The 21,531-nt window shown below is 47.9% G+C and overlaps 2 protein-coding genes across 2 annotated transcripts in view; both read right to left on the minus strand.

Moving 5' to 3' along the window:
- Positions 1 to 3,930: 3,930 nt before the first annotated feature.
- SVBP (small vasohibin binding protein) lies at positions 3,931 to 9,334 on the minus strand. The gene is made up of 3 exons (XM_067567018.1): positions 9,193 to 9,334; positions 8,743 to 8,901; positions 3,931 to 4,383 (listed from the first exon to the last, which is right to left on the minus strand). Exons 2-3 carry the CDS (start codon positions 8,857 to 8,859, stop codon positions 4,297 to 4,299), a joined length of 204 nt encoding a protein of 67 aa, XP_067423119.1. The 5' UTR covers positions 8,860 to 8,901; positions 9,193 to 9,334; the 3' UTR covers positions 3,931 to 4,296.
- A 2,523-nt stretch (positions 9,335 to 11,857) lies between these two features.
- The window catches only part of LOC137165790 (tyrosine-protein kinase STYK1-like), a 30,356-nt gene continuing 20,682 nt past the window's right edge, over positions 11,858 to 21,531 (minus strand). Inside the window, exons 7-9 of the mRNA XM_067567238.1 lie at positions 19,238 to 19,278; positions 17,207 to 17,303; positions 11,858 to 12,307 (exon numbers count right to left, since the gene is read on the minus strand). Coding sequence (XP_067423339.1) covers positions 12,106 to 12,307; positions 17,207 to 17,303; positions 19,238 to 19,278 — 340 coding nt within the window. The 3' untranslated portion in view covers positions 11,858 to 12,105. The remainder of the gene's footprint in view (positions 12,308 to 17,206; positions 17,304 to 19,237; positions 19,279 to 21,531) is intronic.

The following is a 21,531-nucleotide window of genomic DNA, read 5'->3' on the forward strand; positions in this document are numbered from 1 at the left end:
GTTCTTCAAAATCATTGCTGCTGTAAATGTAAAGGGAGACATTTATATCAACAGGGCAAAGGCCAAATAAGTGTTGGAGTTAACGGCACAGACCCCCAGCTGCTTCGTCAACTATAGCCGTGGATTTACATGGATTAATCAAACCTGCCTACTGGAGTCAAGCCCAGAACCCCAATCAATCCAAGAAGCTATTAGTTAATGACCAACTCCCTCTACACCTTTCTGTTTTGTGATGACTGTGCTGCAGATTTAACTCCTCTTTGTGAACAATCCTCCAGCCAAAAAAGCTTGAACACCAGCCAGAATCACCATTCTTGATGAATTATAGTTGTTTAATTGACCAGAATGAAACGTGTGCTCAGCACAGTACAAAGGATCAAAATATAGATTGTTCTTCCCCTGAACAACTCACAGTCTAAAGAATGCCAGAGCTGCTCCACTTATTTCAAATAAGGACTGGATGAAAGAGGTTCATCTGTTTGGTTTATCAAAAGATCAAGAGGTGACTCGATTAAGTGTATAAGTACAAATACTGGGTGCCAACGGACTCTTTAATGTACCAGAGACAGGCATAATAAGTAGTACTGATTGGAATCTGAAGTCAGACAAGTTCCAATAATTTTAAGGCAGAGGTTGTTAACACTCGGGGTGATTAACGACTGTAACAAATTCCCAAGGGAAATGATGGCTTGTCCTCTCTTCAAGTTTTCAAATCGAAACTGGATGTCCTGCTAGAAGATCTGCTTTAGTCAAACAAAAGTTGTTGGGCTCAATACAGATGTACTGGATGAAATTCTCTCACCTATGTTAGCAGGAGATCAGACTACATGATCTAATCTAACTACATGGTCCCTTCTGGCCTTGAAAGCTAAGAATCTATGAAGAGAACCCACATAGATAAAGACTACTCATCTACAGGAAAATCTGTCCAGCCATTTTACAGTCAGCAGTGCTGAAGACATCAGTCCAGGATGGATTGATTTAAATCACGGATTTAAATCACCAATTTTAATTATGATTTAAATCAGCAAGCAGGAAACCTTAATTTAAATAATCAGTGTTAATCACATTTTGCGTTTATGCGTTTTAGTTACTTGCCTAAAGAAGGTTTAATTTAGAATCATAGAATCATAGAATATTAGAGTTGGAAGGGACCTCAGGAGGTCATCTAGTCCAACCCCCTGCTCAAAGCAGGACTAACCTCAGCTATATCATCCCACCCAGGGCTTTGTCAAGCCTCACCTTAAAAACCTCTAAGGATGGAGATTCCACCACCTCCCTAGGTAACCCATTCCAGTGCTTCACCACCCTCCTAGTAAAAAACTTTTTCCTAATGTCCAACTTAGACCTCCCGCCCTGCAACTTGAGACCGTTGCTCCTTGTTCGGTCATCTGCCACCACCGAGAACAGCCTAGCCCCATCCTCCCTGGAACCCCCTTTCAGGTAGTTAAAGGCCACTATCAAATCCCCCCTCACTCTTCGCTTTTGCAGACTAAACAAGCCCAGTTCCCTCAGCCTCTCCTCATAAGTCCTGTGCTCCAGCCCCCTAATCATTTTGGTTGCCCTCCGCTGCACTCTCTCCAACTTGTCCACATCCTTTTTGTAGTGGGGGGCCCAAAACTGGACACAATATTCTAAATGCGGCCTCACCAATGCCGAATAGAGGGGAATAATCACTTCCCGTGACCTGCTGGCAATGCCCCTCCTAATGCAGCCCAATATGCCATTAGCCTTCTTGACAACCAGGGCACACTGCTGACTCATATTCAGCTTTTTATCCACCATTACCCCCAGGTCCCTTTCTGCAGAGCTGCTGCCCAGTTCGTCGGTCCCCAGTCTATAGCTGTGCATGGGATTCTTCCTTCCTAAGTGGAGGACTCTGCACTTATTTTTGTTGAACCTCATTAGATTTCTTTTGGCCCAATCCTCCAGTTTGTTTAGGTCACTCTGTATCCTATCCCTACCCTCCAGGGTATCTACCACTCCCCCCAGCTTAGTGTCGTCCGCAAACTTGCTGAGGGTGCAATCTACCCCATCCTCCAGATCATTAATAAAGATGTTGAACAAAACCGGCCCCAGGACTGACCCCTGGGGCACTCCGCTTTTGACCGGTTGCCAGCTAAACATGGAGCCATTGATCACTACTCGTTGAGCCCTCTGCTCTAGCCAGTTCTCTATCCATTTTATAGTCCATTCATCCAACCCATACTTCTTTAACTTGCTGATAAGAATACTGTGTGAGACAGTATCAATTTGATTGGTTGGTGACCATTAAAACGTGTCGATTTGCAACTAAGTATAGCCTTTACACTAAACTTGGTGCTTCTTTTTGCTACCCAGGAAGATGCTTAAATGTGTATAAAGAATGTAATTATGTAGCTTAACTTACATTTATTCATATTTTTAATTTTTATCTTATCAGGGTAGAAAATGGCAAATGATGTATTACTTATTTACTAGATAATTTTTTCTCTTGTAATTTGTCAAGCTCTATTTAAACAGAATTCAAATAAAAATGCACAAAAACAGCATTTTAAAAATTACTACTTAAATCTACCTTAAATGTGCTGGGTACATAAGAAAATAAAACTTACCAAAAATGTTTTACATTTAAAACTAACAGATCTATAAAGGAAGTGTTATCTATAGATAGTGAATTGAACTGATTGTTCCTGGTCACCATGTTCTTCAAGATCTTAGAACTAATAGATCTCATCATCTCACGCCTAGTTTTTATTAATTGATTGGAAAATGAGCTTTCCTGTTTTGTCAACTCCCCATTGGTTTCTTAATCTGGAATGATCTAGCCATTAAACTGAATTGGCTGAATACACAAAAATGAAGAAAATATTCTCTCTGCACCTGCAGCGGAGACTACTGCTGCCAAAAGCTGGGTTAGCTCTTCAACAAATTCTGGTTCCAGGGGCTTAGCCAGTGACTTCCAGCAGTTCAGTGGTTTGATTTTCTTTAAAATTTGACAAGCAGTGTGTTTGCTGCCATTTTTTTATTTAATTTAATTGATTTTACTATATGTTCAGGTCTTGACATAGGTTGTCATTTTCAAATGTAAGTAAGTTTATTTTTAAAAAATAAACCTGTATTCAATTTAAATAATATTGGATGTTTTATTTAAATCTGTTTTTACATCATCCATTTTTATCCACCCTGCATCAGTCACAGGGACACTTCTTTCACAAGTCCTGATGTTACAGTGACACTTCTACTAAGTGACCATTCAAGCAGCTGTCGAGGTGAAGTGCCAATAAAGGCTACTGAAGATAATCAGAAATTCAAGCAGATGCATGTTTTATAAAACACTTGTGCTTAACAACTACCTGAAACAGAACCACTTGAATTGTTTTCAATCAAAGTGAACATTTTCAGAAACACTCAGGAAGAGCAGGATGCACTGCCAGGCAACCACAACTCCCCCTTCACAGCTTTTTTTTTTTTTTTTTAAAGTGAGTTTCACTCTCACTCTACATCTTAGTCTGCAGCATAGGAGGCTCAGAGATGCATGACAAGGCCCATTCATTACAATGGGAGGTTCTTAGCTGAATGAAAACATTCCCTCCGCCCCCCGATGGAGATGAATATAGACTGAAATAACAGTTCAGAGGTATGGACTGCCCAATCCTGTCAATGGGTACTCTCTTCCCCAACCCTTTCCCAGTCTCAGACCTGCGTGCTTGTGGCATGCTCTCTGCATGTCCAGTCTTAGCTCCCACCATGCTCTAAGCATTGTGTGCCTGCGGCCTGCATAATCATGAATGTTCTTAGCTCCTACCCCGTTACTGGTCTGTGTCTTGTATCCAGTAGCATTTCAAAGAAATGGATGTAGTCCCATTCTCCTGGCCTACAACTCAGAGCTCCAACCATAACAGCCCATGCTGCTCTTAGAAGACACTTCCCTTATGCATCAGGACCAAGTAAGTGCAACCACAATTTTTATTTTAAAATATATTTGTCAAACCAAACAAATACATTTCAGGACAGTTAAAAAATGAAAAATGTGCCATCTGAACAAGAATGAGGGCAAGGATTTTGCACTGCTGCTGGGAAAACTCCAGGCAATGGGTCAGTGGCAGTTACAATGAAGGGCAGGTGGAGCAAAGTTCACGCAGTCCAAGTGATCCTACTCCTTCTATACTTGCAAATGTACAGTTCTGCAAGATCCTCTTCTGATTGCCCATGGTCAGCAGAAAGATGCCTGGGAACACAGCCTTGAACACCACACATCCATATTCTTTCTGGGTCTAAAATGCCCTGGCAATCCTGAGATGCAGACAGAGGGTCTCATTCTCCAGAAGCCTGCATCTGCTTGCAGAAGGCATCAAACTGCTGCTGTTCAAGCTCCGTCATCACTCTGTTCAGAGCATAGATCTGTGCACAGAAAAGGGACGGGTCTGAGAATAACACACTTGCCACGTATCCCATCTCCAGCCGGTAGGGATTTTTGCTACTGACAGTTGCAGATGGGCCACATGCCACTGTAGGCAGTCCCATCATACCATTCCCTTCACATGTGTAACTTCCCCTTTGCTGCCCTCCTGTGCTGATTTTCAAGAGAGCACATCTCATTAAGCTGCTGCAGGGGTTTCTCCCAGATCACTTGGGCGCAGTAGCTTTAACATCAGTAACCCACCATTCACATGCCCTCGCCATAGTTCCTAATCAGATATCTACTGCCAAAGCACACTTTGCACATAAGAGAAGATGACCAGGGCTATGTCCTCTCTGCAACTACCAGTCTCTTCACACATGGAGAGGGGTATGGAGGGAATGGATTATGGGTGCAGACAGAAATAGACCGGCATTTTAAAGGTTAATGTTTGGTTCCTGCCATTGATTATGGTGAGGCAGAAACATTTTGAGAGGAGCGAAAGATCAGGAAAGTAGTACAGAGACAGTAGCAAGAGTAAGCAGTGCTCCCGACAGTATATGTACACTACAACGGCACACAAAGGGCACTTCAGCTGTGCCACTGTAGCACCGTGACAAAGACACTTCCTATAGCAACAAAAGTGGTTTTTCTGTCACCCTAGTAAAGCCACCTCTCTGAGCGGCAGTAGCTAGGTCTGCTGAAGAATTCTTCCACTGATCTAGCCGTGTCTCCAGTGGGGGGTGGGGAACCTAACTACATTGAACAGGACATGAAAGTTTTCCACAGCCCTGAGCAACATAGCTAGGTGGATCTAACTTTTAGGTGTAGACAAGGTTTAAGAGTGCCCCGTGCCACTTTTCCTCCACAGGAATCATGTGAGTCATCACCATTTAGACACATGGTATGTGTGTGGCCTGGCAGTTCGCTTACTTACAGAATAATAAGAAAAGTTCACCCTTGATAAACAACTTGTAAGGACAGAGCTGGAAAGTCCTTCTCACATCACCCCTCTTTCCTACAATCTCAAGAGCGCCCAGTGTCATGCTCCCAGTCTCACTCCATTAGTTGGTGAAGGCAGCATGTAACCAGGCATGGTGTAACAGTGCCCCCTGTGGTCCAGGAGAACAGCACCAAGAGCTTCAAAAGCAAACTGAGAAGCAAGAGGAGAGCTGCAAAGGTAAGAGGCATTTACAAGATGAAGCGGATTAAATGGGGGAAAAAAACAGCCCTTCAAGAACATGTTCAGATACAACATACAGACCCCTTGCCTACAACACATTAATTCATGTTTTATGCCTTTACAGAGAACAATAAAGAAACTTATTTAAACACAGGCAGGGAAAGCAAGAGTTACGGTTCTCATAGTAACTAGCTGTCCGACACTGCAAACACTGTACTGTTTAATAACCTAACTAGTAACTGAAATTTTAGACATGCAAGGAAGCTATTATGAGAACTCTAACTTTTACATTTCCCGATTGTTTTAAGTAGGTAACATTAATGGCGCTTTAATTTTTTTTTGCACTTCCCATTTGTTAGTAAAGAAAAGAGAAGAGGAGGACTACACCTGAGCATGTTAGCATTTAAATGGTCCCAATAAGGCTTTGCTGTTCATACCTCTCTGGCCCAGTCTGCACAAGGGATTCTCTACCATTTGCCAGCTGTTGCCAATATCAGTTCAGCTCCACCAGTGTAAGCAATGCTGAAGCTTTTCTGTAGATGCCTCTCTAGATGCCAGTCTTCTCAACGCTATGCGAGTCCGATTTGCTCTAAACAGGTTTATACAACACAGGCCTGGTCCACACACAAAGCTGTACCTTAACTAGCAGTGTGATTTTAAACTGATTTAGGGTACATCTACACTGCTGGCTCCACAGTGATCGATCCCTGATGGGCTCACCAGTCGATGCCAGTAATCCACCTCCCTGAGAGGAGTAAGGCTGTGTCGACGGGAAGGCATCTCCCGTCAACGCAACGCCATGACGACACTGTGCTACGTGAACATAAGTATGTCAACAAGAGATATGCTCGCTACCTTACATAGCGTGCATATCTCCCATCAACAGCAGTGTAGACCAGGCCTTAGTTAGACTGGTGCAAAACCCCCTGTGGGGTTAGTTACTCATAAATCTGGATTACATCAAATTTAGCTTGTCAGTAAATTTAGAGTGTGCAAAGCAGACATAACCACTTTTATTCTATTCAGGTTCTTATATTGCCTTCATTAACACAATATCAAGAACCTTCTGAAGTGCATTGTGTGGTGTGACTAACATCTGCAACATGGGATTTTAAGCCAACATAAGTATGTCTAGAAAGGGGTTTGCCGCAGTTTACAAAGGAAGCTTAGTTAAACCAGTGTAATTTCTTTATGTAGATAAATCCACAGTTTTAAGCACACTGGTAACACATCTACCCTAGGAGTATGTCTTCACTCATGGCAGCACTATCAGCGCCGGTGGATTGACTCTTCAGGACTGACTGAGTGGAAGTGGAGACCAGCTCAATCGATCCAGAAGTCGACTGCATTAATCTACCCCGGCAAAAAGATTAATGCTGCATCGATGGGAAGGCGTTTCCTGTCAATGCAGTGTAGTGGGGACGCTGCGCTAATTAAAATTTAGGAAGTCGATGGGAGATACACCAGCTACTCTACGTAGCTTGCATATGTCCTGTTGACTGCCACTGAATTTCATGGCAAGTGTAGACCAAGCCTAGGACTCTCAGCATGATTAATCCCAGTGGAGCTGAACTAGGGCTTGTCTATACTACAAAATTAAGTCGACAAACTAAGTCAACGTACAGCCACCACAGTAATTAAAGCGGTGATTCATGTCCATGCTTGCGCCTTCTGTTGGTGCACATCCTCACCAGGAACATTTCCATTGACAGAAGTGGGGCACTGTGGGACATGAACAGCTGGAGCCCAGCAGCCCTGGTGCTGACAGCCTCAGCTGTTGCCAGGAAGCTCACAGCTGAGGCCTCCCACCTCCAGCTATCAGGCACCAGCTGGACCCCTCTCCCCCCACTCCTGACAACCTGAGCTATCAATCAGGCATGGGCTCACAACTGTGAGCCCCTACCCCCCATGCTGACAGCTGGAGCTGTGAGCAGCTTGGGGCTCAATTTCACAGCAGTGAAACTGACATGCTATTATTTTACATTTTGGGCTCTGGCTCCAGACACACCACCGGAGCCCCTTGGCTTCAGGGCTGACAGTCAGGAGTCCCAAGGAAATGTGAAATAACAGCAACTGTGAAAGTGACAAGAATGTCAGTTTTACTGCAGGTAGGCTCCCATCTGTGAAATTGACGTGCAGGCTCACAACCCTGGGAAAGGAGAGAGCTCCTGCTGGGAGCCCTACTGCTGCTTTCTGGTGAGAGATTGGGGGGAGGAAGGGAGAGAAGGTAGGACAGCCCGAGCTTGGCCACCCCCAGGGTAAAAGACTGAGGGCAGAGAGAAGAGCCCGAGCCCAAGAAGCATGCCAGGATTGAGGGGGAGGGCTCCAGTGGTCAGTCCTCTTGGGATGTGGGGTTATGTCATGTCAGTGTAGCAAGCCACTTACTTCAGTGGAAGCAACATTGTAATGTAGACACTGACATAATTAGGTCAACAAAAGCTGCTTCACATCTACCTCAATCTGCAGTGTAGACCAAGCCCTAGTGTTTAATACTGGTGCAAAATTCAGAAAATTTCCCTTTTGCAGACAGGGTCATAGATTAATTAGGTGGAAGAAGGGGACCCTTCACACTTTTGTGGCTGCAATTGTATGGCTGGCCACATTTTGCTGCAAAGGAAGATTAACAATGCAACTACACAGCTGTAAAAGCAAAAGACAAAGGCTACAGCCACAGAAAAAGGTAGAAACAAGGTTTACATTTTTGCAATGTGCATTTCAGTGAGAAGTTCACAACATTTCCCTCTCATTGACTAACTCAGCAGCAGCCCCCTGGGCCTATAAAGACCAGCAGAAAACCTCTGTGAGGTCACCAGGGGAGCAGAGTTGTATGAGATTGAGAATGCCTAGGACTGATGGTTTAGTCAGGTTCTTTCATTGTGCCCATCACTGTGATGTCAGACTTTGGTTCCTCAATCCGTGGTTCAATGGTTTCAACCTCAGAGGAGGTCACGTGCCCCTAACAGTCTGAAAAAGAGTGGGGATGGGATCCCCATATACCCAGGCACAGACTGTCTGAGCACACTGGCAGCTATTCCAGCACACACAGCACCTTACAGCCAGGAAAGGCTATGTCCGCTGCATGGCCCCACGGATGTACCCCAAGTACCCTCTACTCCAAGGTGCTACCCTCATGCCCCCCAACCTAGCTGGGAGACAGGGAGCCCCGCACGCCCCTCACCTCTGCTCTCTGTCTCTGCTTCAGCTCCTGCTGGGCTGATTTCTGCTTCGCCTTCTCCAAGCGGGTGATGGGCTCTTTAGGTTTGGGTTTCTCCTTCCGCCCACCACTGGACTCCATGGCGCCTTCCTTCACCCCGGCCGGCCGCCCGGCTCTGGCGGGCTGGGGAGAGAAAGGCCTGCACGTGACAACAGCGTCACACACGCGCGCGCGTCCAAGGCCCAGCAGCCACCCTGGAGCCCAGCAACCCCAGCTCTGCTCCCTCCCTTCCCTCAGGCTCCAGCCCAGAGCACCCGGCCCATTTCCTCCTCCGCAGACGCCCAGCTCCTAGAGCCCGAGCCCGGCCCCGGCCCCAACTCCCCCGGCCCTTCCCTAAGCACCTGCCCCTCCCCCCAGCCCCCTTCTCCTCGCCCCGCGTTCATGGTGGCCGGGCTAAGCCGTCCGTGTAGGTACCTGCCCTGGCCCCTGCCCCTTCGTTCTCGCCGCTTACGACGACGAGGGAAACGGCGGGGGAAGGGTCTGGTCCCATCAGACTCGACGGAGCCGGCACTCGATTACTCCTACCTGACGTCGGGCAGTGAAGCACGCGCACGCACGCACAAATATGGGCTAGTGCGCAGGCACGAGGATACGACTACGCACGCGTAAACATGGCGTGAAACAGTATGACGCGCAGGCGCAGCAGGAGGGTGCGGACGAATGATGGCAAACGGAGCAAGTTCTGCGCAAGCGTATTCGCACGTCCGTATATGAAGTGAGAACGAGGACACGGGAGACGGAGTGCGAACGGAGCTCGGTATCTTGTGTGGCGCTGCGCAGCGCCTCCTAGTGGGGCACGGCCAGCGCCAGCCTCCAGGGACCCAGGGTGCAAGGGCGCGTTGAGATGGCTGGACTCAGGAGCTGGGCCCGGGCCGAGGTGGGGTAGAATCAGTAACGGCGCCTGGGCTGGGGGAGCCCATGGGTTGGTTCCTAGGAGGCCGGCGTTGGGGGGTGGCCGGGGTGGGGGGAGCCCATGGGGGAGTATCGGTTGGAGGTATTGGGTTGGGGTGCACGTGAGGCGGTGATACCGGGGGGTGGGAGGTATCTGGGGTTGGGGGCTCCAGCTTAGGCACAGGTCAGGGCACCGGAAGACTTGCAAAGATGCCTGTGCGGGGGAGGGCAAACCACCAGAACGGGCCGATTTGAGCCGTGCGGGACCCCCGCACAAGGGCACAGCACTGCTCGCTCAGATTTGGCCCAGCCGCTCCCCGTCATGTCAGCAGGGAAAGGGTTTTGCAGTTACACCAGCCAGATCCAGACAGGGGCTCGTGAGGAGGGAGTTGGGCTCTTGCCCCCTCCCCCCACTGCACCCCTGCAAGTTCAGTTTCTCAAAGTGAGGGTCAGTGCCCCTTTGGCCTCCCCGGCCCTATGCCACAGGTTTGTGGGGGGTGCAGGTGCCAGAGGCACTGGGGCCAGGCAGTATGCCGGTTGCCAGTGGCAGCCTAGCCTGTGCTCTGTGTCCCTGCTGCCCCTGTCAGGATCAGATTCTCCCTGGCAGACGGGGAGACATTTAGCTTTGCTGCATCATGCATAAGGATACGATTTAGTCACAGAGTTCATAGAATCATAGCAGATTAGAGTTGGAAGGGACCTCAGGAGGTATCTAGTCCAACCCCCTGCTCAAAGCAGGACTAACCTCAGCTAAATCATCCCAGCCAGGGCTTTGTCAAGCTGCAGCTTAAAAACCTCTAAAGATGGAGATTCCACCACCTCCATAGTGAAAAAACACCACCCTGAGTGACATAAGTTTTGCCGGCATAAGCGCTTGTGTGGACAGTGCTGTCAGTGGGAGGTGCTATCCCACTGACATAGCTATCACTGCTCATTTAGGTGGTTTTATTATGTCAACGGGAGAACTCTCTCCCGTCAACGTACATGGCTACATAAGCACTCTTACAGCGACACAGCTGTACCGATACAGGGAAGTCGTGGATTCTGTGACGTTGGCTTCAGCTGTCAATAGCGGGAGTGGAGCCAGGACTTTGCATCTCCCTTGCAGCTATGGAAAGAACCAGGACTGTGCACCCCCGACCCAGGCGTCATTGGGGGCTGGAGCCAGGGCTGTGTGCCGCCCACTGTCGCCAGCTGCTGTGGCCAGAGCCAAGGCTGTATATCTGTCCCCCGCAGCTTTGGCTCAGGCTGGAGCTGCTGCTGCTGTATGCCCCCACCCTACGACTTCGGCAGGGTCTGGAGCCAGGTCTGTGTCCCACCCCACCTCTCCATGATGATGGGGCTGGAGTTGTCATTCCCCCGGGAAGATTCAGGTGTCATTCCTTCCCCCTCCCCTCCAGCTGTCACATGTAGAAAAGCCACTGCCCTGCATCAATTCCCTCTCAAACACTTCCTTACCCTTGTTTTCAAATTGGGAGGCCTTGTCTGTGTTTAAAACACCAATACTTTGCCCTTCTTACCTGAAGATCTCAAAGCACTGTCAAACAATTAGCTATGCCTCAATGCCTTTGTAAGGGATAAATATTACCAGGGAACATGATGAATAGATTTAGGCCCACGTTTTCGGATGGGGCCTGTGCTTTGGTGGGCCCAGCTGGAGTCACTTTAGACTAGATTTTTCAGAGATGCTTCCATTGATTCCTCCTGGAGCTGCTGGCCTTCAGCAGCAAGTCAAACCATTTATATCTCAGGTTGGGCACTAAATATCACTAGCCTCTTACGAAAGTGTTCATTTGCCCAAGATTGTGACTTGTCAGTGGCAGAGCTGGACCTAGAAATCCTGGCATCCAGTCTCCTGCTCTGAGCACTAGACCAAGCTGCCTCCCCAGTTTGTAGTTTGAGGGTGGAATTTTACATAAGAACAGCCATACAGGGTCAGACCAATGGTCCATCTAGCCCAGTGTCCTGTCTTCTGACAGTGGCCAATGCCAATTGCTTCAGAGGGAATGAATTTTTAATTATTTTTAATTAAGATGTGTTTTTTTCTGTTGGACAGCAACCCAGCTGGTTTGGCATAGGGGAGGGATATAAAAAACATTTTTATTCTTAGTGTGTTCTGTCCCATTCTGATTAATGCCAAAAACACTTCCTTAGCTGCCTTCTTTGCCATGCACTTTGTGCTTTTTTTTATTTCTGAAAACACACAAGAAATCAGAAGATGTTCCTTAATGCTGGGTTCAGGCAGGAGGAGTTTCCTTGCCTGATCAGTTTTCAGATCTCTTGTCTTCCAAGGTTTTTCCCTTGCATGTTTCCAGTTGAACAAGTAATAAACATGGAAATATTAACTTTGCTGTAGTCATCTTCTTTAGCTACTTCTCTGGCAGGCCCCTTCACAAGTGTGTACTGGAATTGTCCATGTTGTGCTTTAAAGAAGGATCAGAGACAGAGTTTCAAAGGGGCTTCTCCAGGGGAGACCCCAGCAATGCGCTGGTAGTCACTGAGGTCCAGCCTCTCAGTGGCAGTCAGTGGCTCTGCCCCATTTGCATGGGGCATATGAGAATCCAGCTGGTTGATCAACTGTGAAAACGAAGACCTCTTAGAAGCTTTCCACTGCCAGCAATTCCTCATGATACGATACCTGTCAGTAATAACAGATACAAGTTCTGTTTCTCCTTATGCACAACCTTTAGGTCAACAGAACAAACCAGGAAAGAAGCAAAGCCCCAGGAGGCAGAACATGGCATATGTCTGCACTGAACTCACCACTGAGTAATAATAGCTTAGCTCTCGCCTACTTAAATTGGCTGCCCATCTCTGCAGACAGTAGAGTCCTTGGAGATTAAAAAGTACAAGTTAAACTCCACATGGTGGGTAACTGATCTGTGTTCAGATAGAGTCAGGGCACTTGGCAGGTCATGTTGCCTTCAGGAAGGTAGATTGTTAGTAGCCGGGAGGCCTTCAGGTGTTGGTGCCCTAAACTTTTATTAATGATTACTTTCCATTTAAAAGGGCTGGGGAAGAGTGCGCCTGAGCCCAGAGACCCCTCTCCTCACTTAGAGGCAGGGTGCCCCCATGGCACTGGCAAGTGGAGGATTTTGTTCTGTTGAGTGCCAGCAGCTCTTGAGAGCACGTCCGAGAGTTTGTGAGGTGCTGCTAGTCCTGCTTCCAACCCGGTGGTTCTTTTGCCCTGCTGCTGCCCCTCAGGAGGCCTTCAACCTCTTGCCCTGCCTCTAGAACGCTGAGAGAACATTGGGCAGGAGAGAGAGAGGGGGACAAGAACTGTGATGGCTCCCCCTTGGTCTGGGAGAAGGGCAAGAGAGGGAGACTGATGAGAACAAGTGAAGGAGCAACCTTCTGACTTATCAGACACCCACAAGCCAAGGCTGGCATTGAAAGCTGCCTTCTCCCCCTCCCCAGGTTAGCTCTGTCCCAGTGCACAGCATGGTGCTGGGCTTCTGAAGAGATGGTTGTTCCCAAAGCCTGGGGTAACTCATTTGCCTTGCGTATCTGCCTCTGGCAAATAGATCTGGTCAATTGTCCAAGCCCCACTCACCGGTATAAACTCAGCTGCTGCCAAGTAGCAGGCATTAGGCACTTCCTGGGTATAACACGGCAGCTGTCTCCTTAGCTAGCTCAGTTCTAATGCTGTCAGTGATGATAGTGAGGTGGGGGCAGATCAGTGGTGGGAGGAGGGAGAGATGAAGGACATGGTAGCTGTGGTTTCACTAGGTCACTTCTGACCTAGCTCAGTTGTTGCCTACTCCCTCTTTGTTACTTGAGGAGAAAAGTCCATAATCCTGATTATACACTGAGTTTCCAGTGGCCCTTACAACTACAGCTGAGAGAAGCTGCGGGTTGGGTGGTGCAGAAGACCAGCAGTAAGGTGCAGAGTGAATCTCATCAGCTGTAGGTGGCCGGTTCAAATCCTGATCAGATGGAAAGTTGCCCCCATGTGCTGACTGTTTGGTGGCCCCTATGTGAAATGGGTTTAGTTCCCAGTGGAGATTGCCCCCATCTCAGACTCCACCACCAGGATGGGCCCTACGTCAGCAGTCTTAGTGCAGAAAGAGCCATAGAGAGCAAATATTTTTCTCACACTTGGGAGTGGTCCCTCCAGCTCAGGGCAGCATGGAGAAAGCTTGCGTTGCTTCTGCCCCAGGGATTGATGCAGGGTTCAGCATCCAGGACTGTCAGCCTAGCACCAGCTTAAAAATAATCAGCAAGGGGAAAACAAAAGGACGCATACAACACAACGCAACACCTTGCTCCAGGGCTGATAAAAGAGCTTGGACAGAGTGGAAGGGGCTGTGACATAAGAATGTCCATAACAAAAAATAAAGGCTCAGCACCGCTTTGTGTGGAGCATCCCAGAACGCTGGTTAGGAGCCAGAGGTTTCAAGCACCACTGGAGCAGTCATTCATGGTAGCATAGCCCCAGCTAATGAAAAGGGCTGTTGCCATGAAACCTGGGTATTGTGAAATATACTAAACTCAGGCTGACCTGAGAATAGTGTAAGGAGATGAGGACATGCTGTGAGAAGGGCACACATAAGAACAGCCAAACTGGGTCAGACCAGTGGTCCATCTAGCTCAGTATCCTGTCTTCCGATAGTGGCTGGTGCCAGATGCTTCAGAGGGAATGAACAGAACAGGGCAATTTCAAGGGATCCATCCCGTTGTCCAGTCCTAACTTTGGGCATTTGGAGGTTTAAGGACCTTTCAGAGAATGAAGTTGTGTCCCTGACCATTTTGGCTAGTAGCCATTGATGGACCTGTCCTCCATGGACTTATCTAATTCTTTTTAAATGCAGTTATACTTTTGGCCTTCACAACATCCCCTGGCAACGAATTCCACAAGGTGACTGGTTTAAACCTGCTGATATTAAGTTTTTGGGATGATCCCTTGCTCTTGTGTTATGTGAAGGGATAAATAACACTTCCTTTTCACTTCCTTCTTACCACTCATGATTTTATAGCCCTCTATCATATCCCCTTGAGTCATCTCTTTTCTAAGCTGAACAGTCTCAATCTTTTTAATCTCTTTTTGTACAGAAGCTGTTTCATACACCTAATCATTTTTGTTGCCCTTTTCTGTACCTTTTTCAATTCCAATATATCTTTTTTAAGATGAGGTGACCAGAACTGCACACAGTATTTCAAAGTGTGGAAGTACCAGGTATTTATGATATTTTATGTTTTATTATTTAACCCTTTCCTAATGGTTCCTAACATTCTGTTAGCTTTTTTGACTGTCACTGTACATTGAGCAGATGTTTTTAGAGAACTATCCAGAATACTCCATGATCTCTTCCTTGAGTGGTAACAGCTAATTTACATCCCATCATTTTGTTTGTATAGTTGGGATTATGTTTCCAATGTGCATTACTTTGCATTTATCAATATTGAATTTCATCTGCCATTTTGTTGCCCAGTCATCCCACTATGTATAAGACTAAGATTTAGTCATGGGTATTTTTAGTAAAAGTCATGGACAGGTCACAGGCAATAAACCAAAATTCATGGCACATGACCTGCCCATGACCTTTATTATAAATACCTCTGACTAAATCTTAACTGCTCCCATGGTGCTGATGCTCTGGGGAGCCCCAGGAGCACATAGCTGGCCCCTGCTCCGGAGGCGGGGGCTAATAGCCCCCAGCCATCTGGGACCACTGCTTGGGCGGCCCTGAGGCCAGCTGCAGTGGCTGGTGCAGGTATGGAGGTCTTGGAAAGTCATGGATTCTGTGACCTCCGTGACAGACTCGCAGCCTTAGTTATGTGAGATCCCTTTGTAACTCTTCAAAGTCAGCTTTGGACTAAACTATCTTGAGTAATTTTGTATTGTCTGCAAATTTTGCCACCTCCCTGTTCACCCCCTTTTCCATATAATTTACGAATATGTTGAACAGCACTTGTCCCAGTACAGATTCTTGAAGAGTCCCTGCTATTTACCTCTTTCCATTGTGAAAACTGACCATTTATTCCTATCCATTGTTTTCTATCTTTAAACCAGCTACTGATCCATGAGAGGACCTTTCCTCTTTTCCCATGACTGCTAGTTTGCTTACATGTCTTTGGTGAGGGACCTTGTTAAAAACTTTCTGAAATTCCAAGTACACTGGATCACCCTAGTCCACATGTTTGTTGACACCCTCGAAGAATTCTAATAGATTGGTGAAACATGATTTCCCTTTATAAAAGCCGTGTTGACTCTTCCCCAACATAGTGTGTTCATCTTTGTGTCTGATGATTTAGTTATTTACTATAGTTTCAACCAGTTTGCTTGGTACTGAAGTTAGGATCGTCTCTGGAGCCTTTTTAAAAAATCAGTATTACTTTAGCTATCCTCCAGTCATCTGGTACAGAGGCTGATTTAAGCGGTGGTTTACATACCATATCAGTAGTTCTGCAATTTCATATGAGTTCCTTCAGAACTCTTGGGTGAATCCCATCTGGGTCTAGTGACTTATTACTGATTAATTTATCAGTTTGTTCCAAAATCTCCTCTATTGACACCTCAATTTTGGATAGCTCCTCAGATTTGTCATCTAAAAAAAATGGCTTAGTTGTGGGGATATCTCCCATATCCTCTGCTGTGAAGACCGATGCAAAGAATCCATTTAGAATTCATCTGTAATGGTCTTGTCTTCCTTGAGTGCTCTTTGAGCACCTCCATTGTCCAGTGGCCTCTCTGTTTGTTTGGCAGGCTTCCTGCTTTTGTTGTACTTAAAACATTTTTTTTGTTAATTTTTGTGTCTTTAGCTAGTTGCTCTACAAATTCTTTTTAGCCTGCCTCATTATACTTTTCCACTTGACTTGCCAAACATTATGCTCCTTTCTGTTTTCCTCGGCAGCATTGGACTTCCAGTTTTTAAAGGATGCCTTTTTGCCTTTAACCACCACAAGTGTGATACTGAAGGAATATCAGCTGCAGGGCATGTGAGACAGCAATGGTCACGTCCCCCATTCTCATCCATGCACCACTAGTCTAGGAGAATGGCAACTCACATCTTCTCCCAGCCCGTAGAAGGAGCAAATCCAAGAGCTCCTTAGCTGGGTCGTGGCACATCTCCCTGCCAAGCGCTTTATTACTGTCATTTATGTCGCTCTGGCACCTTCCACTTACAGATCTCCAGGGGCTTTGCGGCATCAGGGAGCTTAAGGCTCACAGCCCACACTGGGGTGGGTCAGCCTCATGATGCCCATTGTACACAGGCGGCACAGAGAGGGGAAGGGACAGGAATTGCAGCTGCAAACACACTGCAGCACAGCCAGGCAGCCCTGGGCTCTAACCACCAGGCTCTCCTTGTCCTTCCACTATCCAGTCGGGCCCTACCCCTAGTGCTTTCAGGGGGGGACTCTGCCCCGTTGGAATCAATCGGTGTTTTACCGTGGAGAGATCCTGGGTCTTTCCTGAACATGGCAGGTCACGAGTGGCTAGAAATCAAGCTGCCTGGTAAGCCTGGGTTACAGCTCAGGCCTCGTGGTTAGAACATGCGGTGGTTGGAGTATTCTGGGGGGGTTACAAGTCACTTACAGATTGTTACCACACTGCTTGGGCTTCTGCATGAGGTGCTGTCGCTGGAGCCTGGAGAACACTTCAGAGGGCAGCAGGGCCGGGTATGGGGGAGCACCTGGGGAAGAAGAACAGTGAGCCAGCAGCAGATTAGATCCTGAGTCCACCTGGAGTTTAGATGCTCACGGTCAAACAGTTTGTGTCAGAGAAGAGCAGTGGAAGGATCATTTTAGGGGGAGGAATTAAAGGGACCGACTGGCCTGAGGAGCAAAGGGGCGAGAATGTGCCCCCCTATCCTGGGGTTATGGCGGGCTGGCTTGGGCAGGGTAGAGGGGCCCTGTGAGCTGCCCTCTTGCACCCTGGAGACAACAGTTCTTAGGAGCATGCAACAACCAGGAGCTGGCTGGTCTTTAGGAACCCCCTGGCTATCTCCTCCTGCCGTGGCTTGTCTCAGAGGTGCCAATTCCACTGGAGGCTGCTGCAGGAAGGGGATCGCAGCCACCAAGGCTGTTTCACCTTTGGGATGCCTTGTGGCCCCTTCGCCCTAAGTCTTTACTGCTTGGCTAAGCAACTACAGGTTGGGGGGAAGAGGGCACGGAGAGGCTGGCGGGTGGTTCCAGGGTGTAAATGAGCTAAAAATGGGAAAATTGAAGCTGAGTGTAAGGAAAGTTCCCTGGCCATGAGATGTGCTGGGCTGCCGCAGACTCCTAGGGAGAGTGGGGGAAGCCCCATGGCTGGGGCTGCTTGCACCTAGAGATCTAGAAAGTGCACAGGCCACCAGACTCAGCCCTGGGGTGGGGATGGGGGATAGGCTAGGTAGAAATGGGAATGATCCAACATCTGAGGTTTGCATGTGCAGTTCTGCTTGAGAGCCTCTTGGGAGAGGATGGCCCTGGGGTTATGAGGCTGCCGGCTCTGGGTAGCACATCCTGCTGAACTTCCAGCTGACAGGCTCCAAGGAGGCAGCCTAGAGCAGACGCACACCCTTGCACACCTGCTCTGTGCTCCAGTCCCACTGGGAGGAGAGTAGGGGCAAAGCCCATCAGCCAAGGGCCTGAAGCCCATCGCACCCATTAACTAGCCCCAGCCACTTCTCATGGGGACCCAAAAATCTCCTCTGGCAGCTGGGCTTTAGAATGGGTGGGAGGAGGCACGGAGCACAAGGATGGAGACCACCCAAGGAGTTACAAACCTCTGCAGTGCGGGATGGAGGCCCAGGTTGCCTTTTCACTATGGCAGGTATCTGGACTTGACAAAGGACGAGTCAGAAACACCCCCATCTTACACACAGGTGTGTCATCAACCTACCAACTGCCCATTAGGAGCAGCGACCATTCACTTCCACTCTTCCTTCAGTGCTGTGTTTACCTCGCCCCCCCATAAGCTATCACCTCAGGAGGGAGCAGAGGTCCAGATAATTTATAAATTGCCCAGCATCACTCAGGAAGTCAGAGGCAGAGCCAGGATGAGAAACCAGGCCTCCTGCCTCATAGTTATGTGCTCTAACCCTTAGGCCACACACCCCACTGCCTGTTTGCTGCTCAGCCTTTAAAATCTGATTGCGTCATTACATTCACAAAGGTTACAAACAAATATTTTTTCAGGAGGGTAGTGCTGTCTACTGGTTAGGGCATAGGGTGGGGAGATGCAGGGCCTGGGTACTGTTCCTTGCTCCAGTGTGTGAACTTGAGCAAATCACTTCACACTTCACACCTATCTCTCAGTTTTCCCATGATGCTCCCCTTTGCAGGGTGTTTTGGGACCCTTCCATGAAGAAGTGCTGTGCTAGACCCGTTCTCAAGCGATTTCTTAGGGAAGCAGTTTTGGCATTTGGAGCATGATGGTTTGATTTGTATAGTACGTCAGTGTCGGGGTTTAGGGGACTGGATGCAGGCCACCTTCCCAGAGCTGGGTTGCATCTCTTTCCACATGGCCAATGGATCGTAGAGGAAATGTGGCTATGCCACTGGTGCGATGGGACTTCTCCGTGACCAGTCACTGATCAATTCAGTTACAACAGCCAACAAAGCCAAGGGAGATGAGAGTAGTTACCTAGCGTGATCATTTCATACAGCAGAATCCCAAACGACCATCTGGGGAGAAAGCAGGAGTAAGACAAAGTCAAAACAGTTCCTCTTGTGCATTTTAAAATCCAAGTTTATTCCAACATCCTCCTTCCCACGCCTATATCTGTGCTCTTGCACATCCCTCCATTCTGGCAGGACTCATGTGGCTGGCTAGATGGATGCACTGGCCCTTGAAAGAGGCTTACACTTGAGAGCAAACCCAGGTGTCCTGCATCAGGAGGGAGCAGAGCAAGATCTGTGTTATTTTGCCTAGCTTAGTGGGATTTTTGAATGGACACTGACCTTGCTGCATCACTGAGTGCAGGCCAGGGAGCTGCATGAATATTGGGGTGGGTGGAAATTGTGACTATGCTGCAAACCCACCAATTTCTCTCTGATGTAACTGAGTTCAAGTGCTGCGATATCTAGGACTTCACAAAGCTTTGAAACTGGCCTGCATAGCTAATCTGTAACCCACTAACCCCCACCTTTAGTCTCATGACTGCTAAGGGGCTAACGGGCCACTCTACCTTGAATGGTCCCTTACAATATGTACCTACTACTTGTGCTAAACAATCTGATCCACCTTGCACTTCGCTGCAGAAGAGCTCCGTGTGGCTTGAAAGCTTGTCTCTCTCACCAACAGAAGTTGGTCCAATAAAACATATCACCTCCCCCACCTTGTCTCTCTACTATCCTGAGACCAATGCGGCAACAACTACAATGCACACTGCATAACTTGGTCCAATACATGCAGGAGAGGCAGGGTAGGGCACTTGACAGACTCAAAAGATCTGGGTTTTTACCCCCAGCTCTGCCAATGGCCTGCTGGGTAACCTTGGGCCAGTCACTTCCCCTCTGTTTCTCTACCCATCCTTTGTCTTCTACATTCAGACTCAGCTCTTCAAGACAGAGGTTGTCTCTTTCCAGGCATTTGTGCAGCACCCAACACAATGGGGCCCTGAACTCAGCTGCCACCGTAACACAAATGATCAGCTGCAAGGCTCCAGCACCCACACACACAGGGTATTCTGGCCATTGCTTGGCTGCAGTTTTTTGTCCCATGTTTCTGAATGGTGAATAGCTCTGTTGACAATTCATGAGTGCTAGGCAGTGCCAGGCTCTGCATTCAGCAAATACTATCTGGAGAGCGCTGTGCCTGAGCTAGTGAAATAGGGCTGATAAAACGCCATCATCACAAACCCTTTACTCAGTGCTATCTCGGTCTGGCTTCTCCCTCACAGCACTGCGCTTCATTAGTAACAAAACCTGCAAAGCTATTGCTTTCCATCGCACCTTTATTTGATCCTGTCCTTGAGTCCTTTCACATGCGAAGTCCATCTGCATTAGCAAAAGGCAACCTCTTCCGACAGACTAAATTAACCTAATGCAATCTAAGACTCTCATGCCTGGTCTACACTACAAACTTTTGTGGACCAAAGTCAACTTTTTGCGCCAAAACGGTGCTGGTGTACACACTGCAATCCCCCCTCCTCTGACCCACATCCCCTGATTTTTGTGACAAAATAAAACCACCTCACCAGAGGCACCAAACTTTTAACTACAAAGTATCAGTGTAGACACCTTGCTTGATTCTGTCATGGTAAATGGCCTCCAGGAAGTGTCCCACAATGCCCATCCTGACCACTCTGGCCATCAGTTTGAACTCCACTGCCTTGCAGCCATCCACCCCTCTGCCTTTAAAGTCCCAGGAATTTTTGAAATTCCTTTTCCTGCTTGGTCGGCGTGGAGAGCTCCCAATCGCATCTTCCCAGATCACCATGGTGGCTCCATGCACTAAACACTCTCCTGCTTAGAGCTCACCAGAGCTTCTGGATTTGATCAGCATTTGGGGAGAGGAGGCTGTGCCGTTCCAACTCTGCGCCAGCCAAAGGAACTTGCTAAGGATGCAATTCAGCCCATCATCCAGATCATTAATGAAGATGTTGAACAAAACCAGTCCCAGCACTGACCCCTGGGGCACTCCACTTGTAACCGGCTTCCAGCTAGACATCAAGCTGTTGATCACTACCTGTTGAGCCCAACGATCCAGTCAATGCTTCTGTTCATTGTTTATTGTGGTTCTGGCAGATGTGCCCTTGTGGGGAAACCCCACCACAACTGCTGAGTGCCTGCGGCTGATAAGAAAACAACCATGGAGAAGCAAAGAGGAAACATTCCAAGGACTCCTCCAGTCCTCTGAGGCAGAAAAAAAAAAAAGAAAAAAGGGCATGGAGACTTACTGTGTGTGAAAATCAGAAAATTGATATGCAGAAGAGG

This window comes from Emydura macquarii, unplaced genomic scaffold, assembly GCF_026122565.2.
Source record: "Emydura macquarii macquarii isolate MOO-44397 ecotype Brisbane River unplaced genomic scaffold, CSIRO-AGI_Emac_v2 contig_2768, whole genome shotgun sequence".
NCBI lineage: Eukaryota > Metazoa > Chordata > Testudines > Chelidae > Emydura > Emydura macquarii.

Coding starts and splice junctions, on each gene's coding strand:
- SVBP (XM_067567018.1), bottom strand. CDS start 8,859: ATGGAGTCCAGTGGTGGGCGGAAGGAGAAACCCAAACCTAAAGAGCCC. Junction 4,384..8,742: donor AGCAGAGACAGAGAGCAGAG/GTGAGGGGCGTG, acceptor TTCTGTGCACAG/ATCTATGCTCTGAACAGAGT.